The sequence below is a fragment of the Suncus etruscus genome, chromosome 19 (genome assembly GCF_024139225.1).
Source record: "Suncus etruscus isolate mSunEtr1 chromosome 19, mSunEtr1.pri.cur, whole genome shotgun sequence".
Classification (NCBI taxonomy): Eukaryota; Metazoa; Chordata; class Mammalia; order Eulipotyphla; family Soricidae; genus Suncus; species Suncus etruscus.
In genome coordinates this window covers 26,954,801-26,973,166 of record NC_064866.1, presented here as the reverse complement: position 1 = coordinate 26,973,166, position 18,366 = coordinate 26,954,801, and the positions used below count along the sequence as shown (strand labels likewise).

Sequence of the window (18,366 nt, the reverse complement as noted above, 5' to 3'; positions counted from 1 at the left end):
TTAACAACCTCCCCCCCCCCCCCCAGTAAAAAGAAATAACCAAAACAAGGTGGTGACTAAATTTGAAATTTTTGGAAATACGCAGTTTAACTATAAATTAGTTATTAAGGTTTCTATTTCTAGCATATGTAAGACATGCTAGAATAAAAAAAATCCTCCAATTATAAGATAGCTAGAAATGCTGACTGGAATGAAATAAATACAGATTTAAAAGAGTATTTTTATTATTACTTTCATCCATAAATTAGCTTGTATGATTTTTTTTTAATAAACTGGGTTAAAATTTTGGTTTTGCATGGCCAGAGATACAGTACAGCGGGCAAGATGCTTGCCTTTCTGTTCCTGGTTTGATCTCAGGAGTAAGCTGTCTATATAGCCAGATATTGTCCAGAAGACCAAAATAATAATTATTAGTTAACTTTGGTCAAGTTTTCTTAGTCTCAAGTATTGGTTTCTTCATCCTTGACAGAGGTGCTACTAGACCTATTTCAGGTTTATGTGAAGAATGAAGATAGTAAAGTACTTAGAATATGTGACATCCAATCAACAGTAAATTAAATATGAGCTTTTATTATTTAATGTTAAAAGTATAGTCATTATAGAAAAGGAGTGCCAAGATCTCCTTCTGGTTTTGAATTTGTCTACTTTTCTGTTAACATTTCTCTTTCAAATTTGATATTATACAAGGGTTATATTCAAATTTAGCATTGTAACATCCTGGTGAATTGCTTCTTTTATCATTATGCTTTCTTGCTCACCCTTATGTCATAGGTTACTACATTAATCAAATGTTTGAGTTATAAAATACATGAAACATCTTAGCCAGGATAGTCTCCCCAACTTGCCCCCCCATCACCTCTGAGAATGCTTCAACATCCAGGCTCCCATTTTCTTTATGATATTATCCTTGCCCTATAAACCCTCAGGGTTCTGCCTGCTGTGTGGTAAATGAGTCAATGACCAAACCCCAGGCTACTATTTCCTGTCTTGGGACACTCAAGATGGGATTGCAAAAACTATACTGGGAGGAATGCCTATGAGGGACAAAGGAAAAGGAGGGGCCAGGATTACATTGTGAGCGGGTCTTTAGATCAGCATGCCAGTTTAACTCCTGTGACACTATAAGGAAAAAAAATACTGATTTAGGAAGCAGTTTAGATCAAATCATGGTTCTTAGAAATTTTCAAGGTTAAGCAGGGGAAGTGGTTTTACAGTGCTGGTTGCCTGAATTGTGACTGGGTATTGGTTGGTACCACCTAGGGTAAGTGTTGACTAGGTCTAAATAATCTTACAGGTCTAAAGGTTGAAAGGTGTGGCTGTGTAGGCTGGCCTACTAGAGCAGGCTCTTTCATACGCTGATCTGACCTCCAGCATAGACTCTCTGTGCCTTATTGGAACCGTTTATATAAATTTAGGAAGTGCTCCTATAGGTTCTCAGCCTGTCTTCCTTCACATCAGTGGACAAAGTACTGTTCCCATTGCTTTAGTTGGTCACAACTATTGCTCAACACTTCTCTTCTTGATTGTATATTTTAAATTCTACTCATTTACATTCAGCTGTAAATCTCCAAGAATCATTGTAACATACTTGGTCATGTGATACAAACCTTTTTTCCCGAGGAATAACACTGGCTTCTCAGGCTGCATGTGCATATTCCTAGTTAAAATTGGACAAGGAGATTAAACGCCATGTTCATATATTACCTGAGTTCCATAGATAATACATCTGACATCACTGTGAAAAGGCAGCTCAGCCTTCTGTTGATCAACTTTATTTACTTCTACTAGGGTTATTGCTTCTTTTCTGGCTGGCTGGTTCCTGCTCATGAGAGGTTCAACATGCCCAGCTAGCAATTGTAGCTTTAATTCAGTAGATTTTTTGTCTTATGTCTTGGAAAGAACCTGTTCTATTTAGGATCAGAAACTATTTATGCAGAGTTCGGAGTTGTGAAAATAAAAGCCACACAGTGGATCTATGGGAGTGATCTTGAGACCACACCTACTTCTACCGCTTGATTTCTGACTAATGCACTCATTGTATTGGGGTTAGTGAGTTATAGATGACGCCTGGTTTAGTGTATGTACTTGAAACCTAAAGGATGTTAGCTTTCCTTGTCAAATATTGTCATTCAGATGATGCTTCAGATATGTTTTCAATAGGGCATTCCATTATTTTGAATTAGCTTCTGCTGGTTGGTGTGTTGTGTGATATGGCTGGTATTCTAGATATTAGCTATACATATGGGCTATTGCAGGATAACATTAGGAAAATGAAAACTTTTCCCTCAGAATAAAAATGAATGGAATGCTATTCAGGCCAGACATGAGAAATGACCAAAGTGATAACCGTCTTAACTATCCTGTCTGGTTCTTGTAGTCTAGATATGTGATCACCTTGACATTAAAGAAGCCTGAGTTCACTTTTTTTTTTTTTTGCATGTAGTTGACCTGAGCTGAGGGTCTTGTTTTTATTCCAATACCATGCTGTTTTATAATATAGTTTAAAGTTAGGGAAGGTGATTCCACCTGTCCTTATTTATTTATTTATTTATTTATTTATTTATTTATTTATTTATTTATTTTTACCAAGGATTGATTTAGCTATTCATGGATATTTGTTCCAAATGAATTTCAAGAGTGTTTGATCTGTTTCTTTGGGTATTTTTATTTATAAGGATTACATTAAATCTGTGCAATGCTTTGGGAAGTATGCCATTTAATGATGTTAATCCTCCCTACCCATAAACAGGATATATGTTTACACTTCTTAAATGTCCTCTTTTATTTCTAGAAGCAGTGTTTTGTAGTTTTTTTTTTTTTATATATAGGTCTTCACCTCTTTAGTTAAATTGACTCCAAGGTACTTGATTTTTTGAGGCTAGTTGTGAATGGGATTATTTTTAATATCTTTTTCTTCTTTTGTTATTTGTATATAGAAAATCCATGGATTTTTGTGTATTAATTTTGTAGCCTGCCACTTGACTGTACAAGTCTACTATTTCTAGAAGATTTTTGGTAGATTCTTTACAAATTTTTTTTTTTTTTTTGGTTTTTGGGCTACACCCGGCAGTGCTCAGGGGTTACTCCTGGCTGTTTGCTCAGAAATAGCTCCTGGCAGGCACGGGGGACCATATGGAACACCGGGATTCAAACCAACCACCTTTGGTCCTGGATTGGCTGCTTGCAAGGCAAACACCGCTGTACTATCTCTCCGGGTCCAGATTCTTTACAATTTTTTAAATATAGTATCATGCTATCTGCAAACAGTGAGAACTTGACTTCTTCCTTTCCTATCTGGGTGCCCTTAATATCTTTTCTATACTTCCAGTACTATATTGAATAGAAGTGGCATGAAGGGGTAACCTTGTTTTGTGCCAGTTCATAGAGGAAAAGCTTTTAGTTTTTCCCCATTGAGTATAATGTTTGCCATTGGTTTGTGGTAAATGTATTTGACTGAACTGAGGAAAGTTTCTTCGGTTCCCATTTTGTTGAGGGTTATTTTTTGTTAAATCATGAATAGGTGCTGGAACTTGTCAGATGCTTCTTCTGCATCTATTTTCTAGTCATATGATATTTTTCTTTTATTGATATGGTATATTGAATTGAGTTGTATATGTTAAACTACCCTTGAATCTCTGGGATAAATACTACTTGGTCATGGTATATGACCTTCATTTTGAATTTTATTTTATCAAAACCATTCTGATCTACAAAGTCCTTCATAATTGAATTGCATATATGTAGTGAATCAAGGCCATTTGCACTGCCAGTGTTGACCTCACTCTACCAATGATCCCAGAGTGCATCCTATACTACCTCCCTCTGCCACTAAGGGCCTGCCAGTATAACATGCCATTTGTTTAGATTGTTAAAGCTTAGGTCTTGATTTTATTGTTGTTGACTTTGGCTTGGATATTTAGTTCTGTCATTTTTATTTTTCTCCACCAGTGTATCTGAAACCACTTGTCCCCTGGCTCACAACCTTTCTTTTTTTATCTTTCTTCTTAGTTTTATATAAAAATGCAGAAATATATTGTAAAACAAAACCATGTCCCAAGGTTCAATGAAAAAGGTGGGAGCCTCTATTTAAAAGATAAAAAAAGAAAACAATTGAAAAAGGAAAAAAAAATTGTGAAGCATGTTTTTTTTTTTTTTCCATAGGCACAACAAAAATTAGGGAAAATAGAAAGGAAAAACCTTTGCTCTAAAAACAGGGAGACCCTACCCATGAAGCATCCTGCCACAAGACCAACAACAGGCTTGGGCATACAAATTTTCTTAACCTCAAAGTCTTTCTTTGTGGTCCCAGTAAAAGTTCTTCTCAATCATGGTTGTCATAGTCAGGTTTCTGTAATTAAAGATCCTGGTTTTTGCACAGTTTCTATGTTGAAGTCAGGGTGTCATGGAGCATGTTGTGCTGCTGGTAGGTGGTAATCTCACTGGTAGGTGGTGCTGCAGGAAACTGCCCTGAAAGGAAGTTGTTGCTGTTTCCAAGTCTTCAGGATGTCTTGTGAACCCATTCTGCAGCTAGTTGATGCCAAGGTAGCATCAGGGTCTTCCTCAGTAGAAGTCTTGTTTCTGTTGCTGGTACAGAAAACTGTGATGGTTCCATAGATGGGATCCAAGGTTCACGGGTGAATGGCTATTGTTCGATCATCTGAAGCCAAAGCTAAGTCACTATGATAAATGTTCAGGGTAAAAGGCTCTACTGCAATATAAAATTTATGAGTTCTTATCCATAGGGATATAACAAGTAAGAACTTGTTTCTATACTTATTATTTCCCCTTTTTAATGTGCCTATGTACTACTGGTACATATGGTGGTAAAAATAACAAGTTAAACAATTCCTATAATCTGGTTCTAACATGAACTCAGAACCCAAGAGAAATTTATTTGCTAGAAATTTCCTACTAAACATCCAGAAAAAAGAAGAATGGGGAAATCTACCTCTACATAAGGAAATACACAATAAGAATTATATCTATTAAGGAAATACATCTAAAGAGATTATACAAAGGAAATATACATATCCCCTTTAAGTCTTTTGAAATAGCCTGGTGGATGGGGAATAAAGTACAGCTTCAGCCTGCAATATGATTTTGTGAAAAATGACTCCCAGCTGTCACATTATCTGGAAATATCCTCGAGCTGAGGTGTTCTCAAAAACTGAATCTGATAGTGAGCAACAGTCCACAGTGAAGGGAGGTGGTAGAAAAGGGACTTCCAGGAAAAAATCTACAGCAATGACAGTGGTAGCTTCTTCTCAGGCTGAGGCAAGGTGGGCTGGGAATCTGTCTCTTCGCTTTGGGAACTAGTTGGCAGCTTGTTGGGGGGGGGGGATGTTCCACTTTCTGAAGAGTATACCTTTTCTGAAGGTATAAAGGGTTAAATAGGGAGAAATAACAGATTGGGAGTGAGAGAGAAAAGGAATAGAAAAGGATTTGTAAAGTGGTAAGGAGGGGAGAGGAAGTGTTATATAGGCCTTGATAAATTGTTGGATTCTATTTGCTAGTATTGTGTTGAGGATCTTTGAATGTTTGTTCATCAAGGATATTGACCTGTTATCTTTTTTTTGTGTTGTCTCTGTATGCTTTTAGTATCAGGGTCAGATGCTAGCTTCATTGAAACCATTTAAGAGTGCTTCTTTTTCTTCAAAGAGCCTGAAAAGTATTTGTCCTCTTTAAAGGTTTGAAAGAATTCACTAATGAAGCCACCTGGAATTTTGTTTTTAAGAAGCCTATTGACTACCATTTTAATTTTCTAAATAGTGATAGTAGACATTTTTTTTTCTTAAAATACTGTGAGATACAGAGTTAAAAAGTTGTTGCTAGTTGAATTTCAGTCATACAGTGTTACACCAGTTTTCATTTCTTACCAGCATTTTCCCAAGTTTCCCTCCCATTTCTCCCCTTCCAGCCTGCCTCTATAGCAGACACCCTAGTTCTTTCTATCGATATTCTTTTGTTTCTCACTCTTCCTCTCTCCCCTTTTTTCTTTCAGGTACCGTGGTTCACAGTACTGTTACTGAATAGGTATAATGTGAAGCACTTTACTTTCTTTCATCACCCAGTTCTCCTCTAGAGTGATCATTTTCAACTGTTATTGTCACAATGGTCTCTTCTCTGTCCTAACTGTACTTCTCCATCATTTGTATTATCATTGAGTATTATGTTCATTCTAGTTTTTTATATTCTGCAAGTTAGCTTTATTTCACATCATTCTATGTCTATCCCTCTTTCCTTCTGACTCCTTTCTTAGACCATATTTAAAATTAAACTTTGAACCATAGCCTGCAACAAATCACCCAGGAAACCAAGCCCATATTTACAATACACAATCTAAGAAGCCAGTCTTCTATGAGTCAGACAGAGATAGATTTCTGTCTCTAGTGATAATGTATTATGTTGATTTTTTTAACACTCAGCATCAAATGAACATTGAAAACATTGAAAAAATAGGAGATAGTGTCTCCTTCTTATATTTGACAAGGAAAAACCAAATCTAAATCTGTAATTATCACATACGTTATCCCATTTCTAGTTAGTTTGCCTAGAGCCGCTGCTTTGTTCATCCTGTAGAGCATGTATAAAGCTTTCTGATTTTCTGCTAAAAAGCTTTCTCACTTAGCTGCATTTCTTGAGTCTCTGACAAAATACAACTCACAGTAATTGATTCCTTGCTAAATAATACAAGTTCAGAATAAATAGCCTTTTAAAAAATCATTTGTTATTATTTTCAGAGGAATACATAGAACATTTAAAAGGGAAGCACCAGTCTTTCAAATTTTTTTTCTTTTCTTTTTTTTTTTTTGGTTTTTGGGTCACACCCAGCGGTGCTCAGGGTTTACTCCTGGCTGTCTGCTCAGAAATAGCTCCTGGCAGGCACGGGGGACCATATGGGACACCGGGATTTGAACCAACCACCTTTGGTCCTGGATCGGCTGCTTGCAAGGCAAACACCATTGTGCTATCTCTCCGGGCCCAGTCTTTCAAATTTTTATACTCAAAATTATTAGACAATTTTAACTGCTAATTAGACAGTTATAAGACAAATTTAACTCCCTACAAGTCTGTAGGGATGAAAATAGAGTTAAAGAAATATGAGTTGTATGATCCAGCGAGATGGTAAAGGAATCAGGGTATTTGCCTTGTGTGAGGTTGACCCCATTTTGATTCCTAGCAGCACATATTTTCCCAAATAGAACAGGGGTGGCTCCTAAATGCAGTTAGGAGAAAGTACTAACTTTGTGACCCAGTATGACCTCTCCCATCAAAAAAACGTGGCTTATAAAATCAAGATTTCTAAGCCTGAGGAGAGAGTGCAAATTGGTTTACATGTTTTCCATGCTTGAGACCCTGAGTTGTTTCCCTGTGAATGCATGACTTCCTTGGAATTATTTGAATAGTTTTGGGGAGAAATTTAAAAAAAAAACTTTTTAAATATAAGGTCACATATCTTCTTCCACTTCTAATTGCCAAAATTGTGATTATTTCATTGACCAAATATGTTTTTTTTTAAAAAGAAAATCTCAGTAAATAAATTGAGTCCCCAGAATGCTATCACATTTTCTCTTTGATTATGCAAATCTTTGTACTCTGTGTTCAGTAAAAATATAAAAATGTCTACTTTCTTCTTTTTTAAAGCAACTTTTTAATAAAGGCGATACAAATAAAGATGGGAAGCTAACTTTCGAAGAATTTGTGAAGTACCTCAAAGACCATGAGATAAAAATGAGATTGGCATTTACAACTCTGGACAAAAATAATGATGGTATGTCTTTCTCTTTCTTATATTTATCACCAACTATGTAATATGTAAATTATTATTTGTATTTTAAAGAGTATAAAACATGCATATTTGATCTTTTTTATAATTATTACTTGAAAATAGTTATTTTTCTTTGTAATATGATTTTTATTAATTTATTGAGTTGATTTTAGAGCCATACCTGGCTGCTTTTGGAAGCAACTACCTGTTGCAAGTCAGCCCCTGAAGAGGTTGACTGATGGAGGGATGGAGGATGAGGCCTTTCCCCTCCAGCTCGGAGCATGCGTCTGCCACCCTGTTCAGCCAACGGTTTGAGGTGAAACGGCGGGTAAACAGCTTCCAGACAGTCAGGCTTGTGGAAATATTAGCTTTATTCGGTGGACAAGACTGAAGTCCAAAGACTCAGCATCAGTTCCAGCAAAAAGCCTCTCGCCTTCCACAGACCCTTGTTTTTATCCCCCAGAATCAGGTACCACCCTATGGTGGGATCAGATACCACCCAATGGTGGAAGCAGAATCAGGTACCACCCTAGGGTGGGAGCAGAATGCCAGGTCACACCCTAGGGTAGGGCACAATCACCGATCAGGGTAGGGTCAGTAACATAATAATCCCCTAAAATATTTACATACACAACACTACCAACCTTGTGTTAAACCCATTTTTTTCCCCGTTTTTGGGCCACACCCAATGATGCTTGTGGGTTACTCCTGGCCATGTGCTTAAAAATTGCTCCTGGCTTGGGGAGACCATATGGAACATCGGGAGATTGAATTGTGGTCCATCCTACGCTAGCAAGGGGAAGGCAGATGCCTTATTGCTTGCGCCACCACTCTGGCCCCTAAGCCTATTTTATAATATAGAACTCATGTTTTCAGTTAAAAAACAACAAAACACCTTACAGTGCACGAAGCATCGTACATTAATTAAAAACTGAGTAGGACTTTTTATAAATCATGAACTGTGAAAAATAATGCTGATATGACTTACAGCCATAGGATAAAAATAATAATTGTGCAAGAGAGATTTATTTTGTTATAGTTATGAAGGTTTTTTATTTAAGCTTTCAGGTGTCTTACATATGATAGTACTTTTGATAGAATTAACTTAGAAGGGGCTGGAGAAATAGTATAGCAGGTAGGGATACTTGCGTTATACATGAATTTGATTTCCAGTGCTTCATATGGTTTTCTGAGCCCTGCCAGAAATGATCCACAAGAGGAGATCCAGGAAAAAGACCTAAGTACAGTCAGATGTAGATGCCTCTTCATCCCCTCCACCAAACAAAACAAACAAAGAACTTTGCAATACAAAACAAAAGAACTTTGAAAATAATCTCTTAGGGGCCGGGCGGTGGCGCTGGAGGTAAGGTGCCTGCCTTGCCTGCGCTAGCCTAGGACGGACCGCGGTTCGATCCCCCGGCGTCCCATATGGTCCCCCAAGCCAGGAGCGACTTCTGAGCCAATAGCCAGGAGTAACCCCTGAGCGTCACCGGGTGTGGCCCAAAAAAAAAAAAACCAAAAAAAAAAAAAAAAAAGAAAATAATCTCTTGAGGCCAGAGAGATGGCACAGCGGTTGGGCCTTTGCCTTGCATGCAGCCGACCTGGAGAGGGCCAGTTTGATTCCTGGCATCCCATATCGTCCCTCAGCCTGCCATGGGTGATTTCTGAGTGCAGGGCCAGGAGCAACTCCTGTGCATCGCTGGATGTGGCCCCAAAAAACAATAAATCAATAAGTAAAGTTTTCTTAAAAAAGAAAAGAATCGTTGATCCCAAAAATTGGAGGAAAAAGACAACTAAATAACTATGCGTCTTCTGATTGTGAGCATGATTTTTCTTTAGATTAATAGCTTCAAATTGGAGTCCCAGTTCTGTAGCAGAAAAAGCAAGGGAAAAAGTAGGAGAAAGGGGAAAGCAACAATCTTTTATTATCTGAGTCAATCTTTGATAGGAAAATGAAATTTATTTAAGAATATATAAGGCATTTCTTTAACTGCACTCACCACTCTTTGTGGTATGCTTCATATCGGGGGAAGGTTGCCCTGGTGAAGGGGGTGTTTTTTTTTTTTTTATAATTAAAACTCAACTACAAACATGTTTGTAATCATGTTGCTTAAATAAGGATATTATTAAAAAATGATGAGCCATAAAATACCCAGAAACATTCATTGATTTTAGTCAGATGCTGATTAAAAAAAGAAGGATATATAAGGCAGCCTCAAACCCCTTTTTGCTACATATAAGTCTTAGCAACCATTGCATTCAGATACTTGTTATTCAAGAGACAAATTAAATTAATAGATAGGGAGAAAATACAGTTCATATCAGAGGTTGGCAGATATATACATATACATATTTTTTTTTAGTATATATATTTTAAAAGCCAGTTAAGACCAAGGAAATAGCTGAACACCTGGAGAGCATGCTTTGCCTGAGGGAGACCAGGGTCATTCTCTGGCTCTATATGATTCCTTTATCACTCCTGCCACTGACTTGTAAGCTACTCCTGAGTTAGAGTATCTTCCAGTCACCATTGGCTTTGGCTCCCCTACTCTCTGAACTCCTAAAAATTGACTCTAAAATATTAGAGTCAGTTTTTTAACTTTGTGGGCCCTTGTGTCTCAGTTGTAACCATCTGTGCTGCCAGAACTCCCAAATAACCATGGATAATATGTCTAAGTGAGCATGATTGTTCTAGTAAAACTTTACTTAAAAAACTGGCAAATTATCTTATTTGGTATAGAGTAATGAATTTGATTTGTAGTCAATGCTAAATATTAACTTACTTTATTTGGAATCAGAGACAATTTCTTTGGCCTACTAGTTTTGGTAATCATTTAAATTTATCACTGTCACGAAAAAACAGTAGAAAATTGTGTTACTGAAATATTTGTTATACTCAATAACCTCCTATAATTGTATAGTCATATGATCCCATATCATGCATAGTTTGATTTTCATCAAAATTTAGTTCTTAGAATCAGCTTACATAAACTTCCCTACCCTGAAGTTCCCAAAATCTTGTACATTGTGTTAGGGCAGGAAATAGTAGCCAAAGAAGGAGCTTTTTCTGGATGGCATAGAAAGCTGTCATCCCATCAAGTTGTGCATTCTGCATTATCAATTTCAGAATATTCTCAGTGAGTCAAATCAAATGATTAAATATAAATTTTTAATGATTTATTTATTGTGTAGCAACAATTTCCCCTTATAGGTATATTTGAAATTTTTCATTATAATTTTATATGCATTGTTTTTGCTTTTGGGCCATACCTAACTTTGCTTATGGCTTATTCCTGGTTTTGTTGTCAGAGATCACTATTGTGGCACTCAGGGGACCATATGGGATGCTGGGGATTGAATCCAGGTCAGTCACATGCAAAGCAAGCAGCCTGCCTCCATTCTATCTACTATATTTCCAATCTCAGGACTTTATTATTATTATTATTATTATTATTATTTGTTTTTGGGCCACACCCAGCAGTGCTCAGGGGTTATTCTTGGTTCTGCACTCAGAAATTGCTTCTGCAGGCTCAGGGGACTGTATGGGATGCTGGGGATTGAACCCAGTCAGTCCCGGGTTGGCCGCTTGCAAGGCAAATGCCCTATCCACTGGGCTATTTCTCTGACTCTCAAGAACTTCATATTTTTATCAGACTTTCTTAAAGCAACAATATAATTGTGGATTCTATACTTGAATATTCACCTGTTTGTTAACGTTCAGACTTAAAAGTAGCTCCAAACATCAATAGTCACTATATTTTCACAGTCATTCATGGATCTTGACAGAGGAGAAAAAAAAAAGAAGAAAAAACCTTAATTCCTAATTATTTTTAGCTGAGATAGAACAAGATGATGCTGTCTGCATTCTCATTTAGGTCTTATACTGTCAACAAGTGTCTTTTTAAAGTCATCTGTTTGTCATATTTTCTGCATTGTTGTGCTTTATTGTAAGTTTTGCTGTTATTTTCAAAGTAGCTTCCAAGTGAATTTACCTTAAGTGAGAAGATATTGGTTATAATCTCAGGCAGATTGCTTAATTTTGTTACTTAAGTTTCTTTCTTCTGTTAAATATAATACAGTGAAATAAACCTGCAAGGATTGCATGATTTTAAATAAAATAATACATATCTATTTTATGTATTTGTTAAATTCTGAATTGGTGTTGTGATATGTAAGTAAGTTAACATATACTGATATATTAGGAACTGAGCCAGTTTATCTTATAAAGTTATAGATTTGAAATTTGTGATAAAAAATCTTTCAGTTCTGAATCTAAAGTTGTGTTCTTTTAAAATTTTAAAGGAAAAATTGAGGCTTCAGAAATTGTCCAGTCTCTCCAGATACTAGGTATATGTATTTCAGAAGAGCAAGCAAAGTTAATTCTTCAAAGGTAAGCTATTCATATTATTGGCAGTTTAAAAATATTTTTATTTTATTATCCTAAATTACAGATTTACTTTTATAAGTATAGCTTTAAACAGCTGTTTCACCTCACCCTTCCTTATTGCATATATTTAATATCTCTCTTCCCTTCTTTTTCTTTTCTTTTTTTGGGGGGGGGGTTTGGGTCACACCTGGCAATGCTCAGGGGTTATTACTCCTGGCTCTGTGCTCAGAAATCACTCCTGGAGGGCTTAGGGGACCATATGGGATGGTGGGATTCGAACCACTGTCCTTCTGCATGAAAGGCAAATGCCCTACCTCCATGCTATTTCTCTGACCCCTCATCTTTTTCTTTTCAAAGTTAGATTTTTGCATTTGCAAGGTTAATTTTACATGGTAGAGTAGTAATTTTTGAAGTCTAAGCATATTTTAAGGCTTTTGCTATAAGCACACCATAAAGATTAATTTAAAAATGATAACAGAAATTAGAAGAGTTGTATAATATTAATATTTTGTGAATATTTTAAATATTTAACATTATCTAAAAAGTTTTCTAAATGAAGTTCCTGGGAAAGTTATAGGACATATTACTTTTCCTGACTCTGCTGAACCTATTTGGTGTACAGCTAAAAAGTTTTCTTTTGGGTTTGGAGCGATAGCTCAGCGGTAGGGCATTTGCCTTGCATGTGGTTGACCCAGGGTGGACCTTGGTTTGATCCCTGGCATCCCATATGGTCCCCCAAGCCAGGAGTGATTTCTGAGTGCATTGCCAGGAATAACCCCTGAGGGTCACCCGGTGTGACTCCAAAACCAAAAACCAAAAATCAAAAAAAAAGAAAAGTTTTCTTCTTTTTTTTTTTTTTTGTTTTTGGGCCACACCCGGCGTTGCTCAGGGGTTACTCCTGGCTGTCTGCTCAGAAATAACTCCTGGCAGGCACGGGGGACCATGTAGGACACTGGGATTCGAACCAACCACCTTTGGTCCTGGATCGGCTGCTTGCAAGGCAAACACCACTGTGCTATCTCTCCAGGCCCCAGAATAACGTTTTAAACTTAAGTAGTGAGACTCATGAAATTTGATACTAATATTTTCATACTGGTAATGTGAAAAATTTAAGTGTAATTTCATCTAAGTAGGTCAAAATTTAAAGTGGCATTAGAGACAATGATATATGAAAAACTCATTTTATTTTACTTTCATCTTGATACATTATTTTCACACACATTATGAACACATTTAGAATTTGTAGATGACACCAAATCTTATTTTCAGAGAAATTTATTTAGTCAACAAATATTCAACAAATAAATGGGTTCCTTATTTGTGCCAGTTACTTTAGGTGCTGGATATGCTGAGGTGAACAAAATGGCCAACTTCCTTGGCACAATTGGGAGTTGGCTTTTTTGGAATAATCAATACACATATTACCATTCCAGAGAAGTTTTTGAAAAATGTAATAAAATATATCTAATGCTGCAATCTAAGATGAGGTAACAGGATTTGAAAGTCAGAAACCAATTACTTTAAATTTTTTTTTTTTTTTTTACAGTCACCACTTACTTTGTCAGAGAAAGTTGGCTCAGCACATTGATACAGCATCTTTTGAGTATCTTAAAAAATTACCTACAAATGTTTCAACATAATACTAAGGATATGTTTCTGAACCAGTGCAGGGAATAATGGACCATAAATACATTTATAAATTTAACTTATTTTATTTTCAACTTTCTTATTTGACTTAGAAAATGATGAGTCTCAGAAGTTTCCAGAAGAGCTTATGTAGTTTTGGGATCCACATTTACTTAAAGAATTAGACCTAATGGAATATCAGATATGTGCTGCCATTTAAACAACAATCCATTATTTTGAATTTAATTGATTCTACTCTTTAAATTTATTAGTTCAAGGGCCACACTGGTGGTGCTCAGGGGGGTTATAACTGGGATTATTTGCACCTGAGATTGTTTGGGATTATTTGCACCAGTGCTCAGTGGCCATGCAGAGCCTGGAATTGAACCTAGAGCTTCCATATCTAAAGCATACAGTTCAGTCCTTAGAATTACCTCCTAGATCATTATTATTTTGAATTTAATAACAAATTTTAAGTTTGTAAAAAGAATATTATTCTGCAACTTGACCAGTGATAATAGTTTTGCATATAAATTTGACTTACTTTTAATCAGCTCCTTTTTATTTTCAGCATTGATTCTGATGGGACAATGTCAGTAGACTGGGATGAATGGATGAATTATTTCTTATTTAATCCTGTTTCAGATATAGAGGGAATTGTACGTTTTTGGAAACATTCTACGGTAAGTATGACTTTTATATTAATGCATTTTTAATTTAATTATATAATTTATAATTATATAATATATAATATATTTATAATTTATAATATATTATAATATATTATATATAACTTATAATATATTTATAATTATATAATATATAACTAATATATAATTATGTAATATATATCGATTTTAAACTTAATTATATAATTATATTAATAAAATATTAATATTTTATATTAATGAATTATTTGGAGATGTATTTGGAGATAGGTATAGATATTACCTGAACAGGCTTGTAATTTCACAGTTCAAGATATCAGAGTTCTAGTAGGTCCTTAATTTATAGAGTTTAGTTTATTATACTGGATGTATTTGTAGATTATATTAAGCAACACCAAGACTGGAAACCATATGGAAAAAATGTAGTTGTGGCACCTAATTTTGCCATTATCAAAAGGTAGAAGAGGTAGTTGCCTTCCAGAAGTGGAATTAGGATTTTATTCACCTTTGGTTTATACTTTCCATTCTGTTATAGGAAAGTGTAAAGTCCTATTGAAATTTATTTTCTATAGATATTGTATTTTCTTTTTTTCCTCAAAACTTTATTGATTGATTGATTTTGGGACCACACCCAGAAGTGCTCAGGAGTTACTCCTGGTTCTGCACTCAGAAATCACCCTGGCAGGCTGGGGACCATATGGGATGCTGGGAATTGAACTGGGTCCCTCTTGGGTTGGCAGCATGCAAGGCAAATGCCCCACCACTATGATATCTTTCCGTCCCTGATATTGTATTTTCTAAATAGTCTCAAAACTTTTTTTTTAATTTTATTTTATTGAAGCTATTTTGATCTACAAAGTCCTTTATAGTTGAATTTCAGATATACAATGAATCAGGACTATTCCCACCACTAGTGTCGACCTCCCTCCACCAATGATCCCAGAGTGCATCCTAAACACACCCTTTTGCCTGCCAGTATAACAGGCCCGTTTAAATTTGGATTGTTAAAGTTTAGGTCTCTTGATTCCATTGTCATTGACTTTGGCTTGGATATTTAGTTCTGTCCTTTTTTTATCTACCAATGTACCTGAGACTACTTGGCCCCTGGCTTTCATCATTTATTCCCTCCTTTCCTCTTAATTTTATAGAAAAATGCAGAAATATGAGGCAAAACAAAGCAATCCCTGTCCCAAGGTTCTATGAAAAAGGAGGAATCCTTTTTTTAAAAGATAAAAAAAAAATAAAAAAGAAGAAGAAAAAAGAAAAAGGGGGTGTGGCAGTTTTTTGCACAGGTGAAACAAAAATTGGGGAAAATAGAAAGGAAAAACCTTTGGCCTACCCATGAAGCATCCTGCCATAAGACCAACTACAGGCTTGGGGCATACCAAATTCTCTAACCCCAAAGTCTTTCTTTGTGGTTCCAGTAAAAGTTCTCCTCAGTCATGGTTGTTGCAGTTAGGTTTCTGTGATTAGAGATCTTGGAAAACCAACACTATTTTTTGAGGGGGAGCCTTTTAAACCAGTGCTCAGGAGGCCTGGAGACGTCATCCACTGATTTGCCAGTGATTTAAAGCAAGACCTGAGAATGCACTACTTCATGGAGTTCTGCCCTTTGAGGATTATTGTAGCCACCCACAGCACTTGGGCTCCAAGGCTACCCCTGGTAATGCTCTAGGACTCTGGTGGTACCAGGGATTGAACCTGAATTGATTACAGAACCTAAGTACTCTATTTCTTGGTCTCTAATTATAACACTTTAAAAATTCTGAAAACACAATTTTTTGTAGCATAATAAAAGTAGAAATAGAGTTATTATTAAACATTTTTAGGTTACACCTATATTTGTACTCAGAGGGCACTTATAATGATTTTTATTCAAGCTTAAATTTTATCAGCATTTCACACGTATCATTCTTAACCTTTAAAATTCTAGTTACATTGTAGTAAATATATTAGCATAAATGAAGTTTAGTTTGTTCTTCTGCTGCTGAAATCACAGAAATTCTTTAATTTTTCCTAATGGTGTTTTTTTCTACTCATATTAATGAATTTCAGTAAGCTTTTCATGCATTAAATGAAGCCTGGAGTTCGTTTTGCCACTGTTAGCAATGCTATAATTACACAGAACTATATAAAGTTACTGACAAGTTATGCTTTCAATTATGAGTATAAAATATTTCTATATTAGTCCAATGACTTGATTCAATATTCTGTTTATATAAACTGTATTTACATAACAAAATACTTATTGTATCTTTTGAATAGTTGCTAACAGTTGAGGCTTTTTATATTCTTATACCCAGTTTATTTACAGTTGAAATGACAGAGTGTTGCTTTAAATTAGCTTCTTACTTCACATCCTTATTGATAAACTCTTTTATGCCAGAATAATTTAAATAATATAGTTTAATATTTATAAAATTATATTTCTCTAAGCTGTGCTTATAATCCTAGAAATTTTTACAAGATAGAAGGAAGGCCATTTTAAGCATCTTGAATCTCTTAGCTTAATTTGATATAGAATCTATTGAGTATTTTAACTGTCATTAAAACATTAGTAGACAGAGTCTGGGAGATTTCTTTAGAGGCAAAGTGCATTCTGAGCATGTACAAGGCACTAAGCATGGTCTTTAACCCCACTGGGTTTGGACCTAATGGTCTGGAGCACTAAGTCACAGAACTGAGAGCACTGAGTCCTTGGCTATACTGCCGCATAGTTGGGAGTGTCTGGTAATTCCCTTCCCTACAACGGTGCTGGGTTGGCCCATAATACAAAATACTTCCAAATATGTAAATTATGATGATGATGCAAAGTCTACAGTGGAGGTTTCCAAACATACCCTCGCCCTTTCAGAAAAAGTTTACCTGGTGCCATCTTGGAAATCTATCTTCTTTAAGGAAACAGAAACTCCCTCTTCACTGAAGATAAAATTCCTCCCTGGATTGTTTAAGTGCCTATCACATAGCCATAGAGCTCACATTGGGAAAAAATCATCTAGAAAATGAGTTTAGAGGTTTTTATATGCCTCTAGGTTAATTCCTATTTACCTACTTAAGGTATTATAGTATATACATATTATATCATAGTATAAAATAATGTGGATGATGGGGCCGGACAGATAGTAGGGCATTTGCCAATCCAGGACAGACTATGATTCGAATCCCTGCATCCCATAGGGTCCCCCGTGTCTGCCAGGAGCAATTTCTGAGCACAGAGCCAGGAGTAAACCCTGAGCGCCACCAGGTGTGACCCCCCAAAAATGTGGAATTTATTTTGTTAAAAAGGGAACATTAAACATTCAGTTGAATTTAAATTTCTTTCTATAGCTAACAGTATTCCTATATCTGATAAAATGCCTTTGTTTCCAATCTGACTTAGACCAAGATTCTATTAAGGGAAAAGTTATAATTTTTGATTTTGTAAATTTACAATTACTGTTAATTTTTATTACTTGTGAACTGATACTGTGCTTAATTTAGTGTGGCTAAAACATTATAATCATATTTCATATTTATGCTCACATTGGCTCACTATACTTTCAATGAAGTATATGAAGGAATATATGAGAAACGAAGTTGATCTTAAATTATAAAACAACACATTTCTTCTGAAAAAATATATACCTCCAGGAATGATTTATTTTGTTGGTTTTGCTTTGGGGACTAGTCCTGGCTCTGTGCTCAGAGATAGCAGGGCTTGGAGACCATATGTGGTACTAGGAATTGAATCTAGGTCTATTTCTTGCAAGATTACTGCTTTTACCCACTGTACTATTTCTTTGGTCCCTGGAAGGATCTATTTTTTTTTTTTTTTTGTTCTTGGGTCACACCCGGCAGTGCTCAGGAATGATTCCTGGCTCTGCACTCAGAAATCGCTCCTGGCTGGCACAGAGACCATAAGGAATGCCTGGATTCCA

General features: G+C 35.8%; 1 protein-coding gene across 1 annotated transcript in view; it reads left to right on the top strand.

Moving 5' to 3' along the window:
* The window catches only part of SLC25A24 (solute carrier family 25 member 24), a 43,096-nt gene that overhangs the window by 2,348 nt on the left and 22,382 nt on the right, over positions 1-18,366 (top strand). The window contains exons 2-4 of the mRNA XM_049765847.1: positions 7,645-7,771; positions 12,071-12,158; positions 14,353-14,464. Of these exons, the coding sequence (XP_049621804.1) occupies positions 7,645-7,771; positions 12,071-12,158; positions 14,353-14,464 (327 nt within the window). The remainder of the gene's footprint in view (positions 1-7,644; positions 7,772-12,070; positions 12,159-14,352; positions 14,465-18,366) is intronic.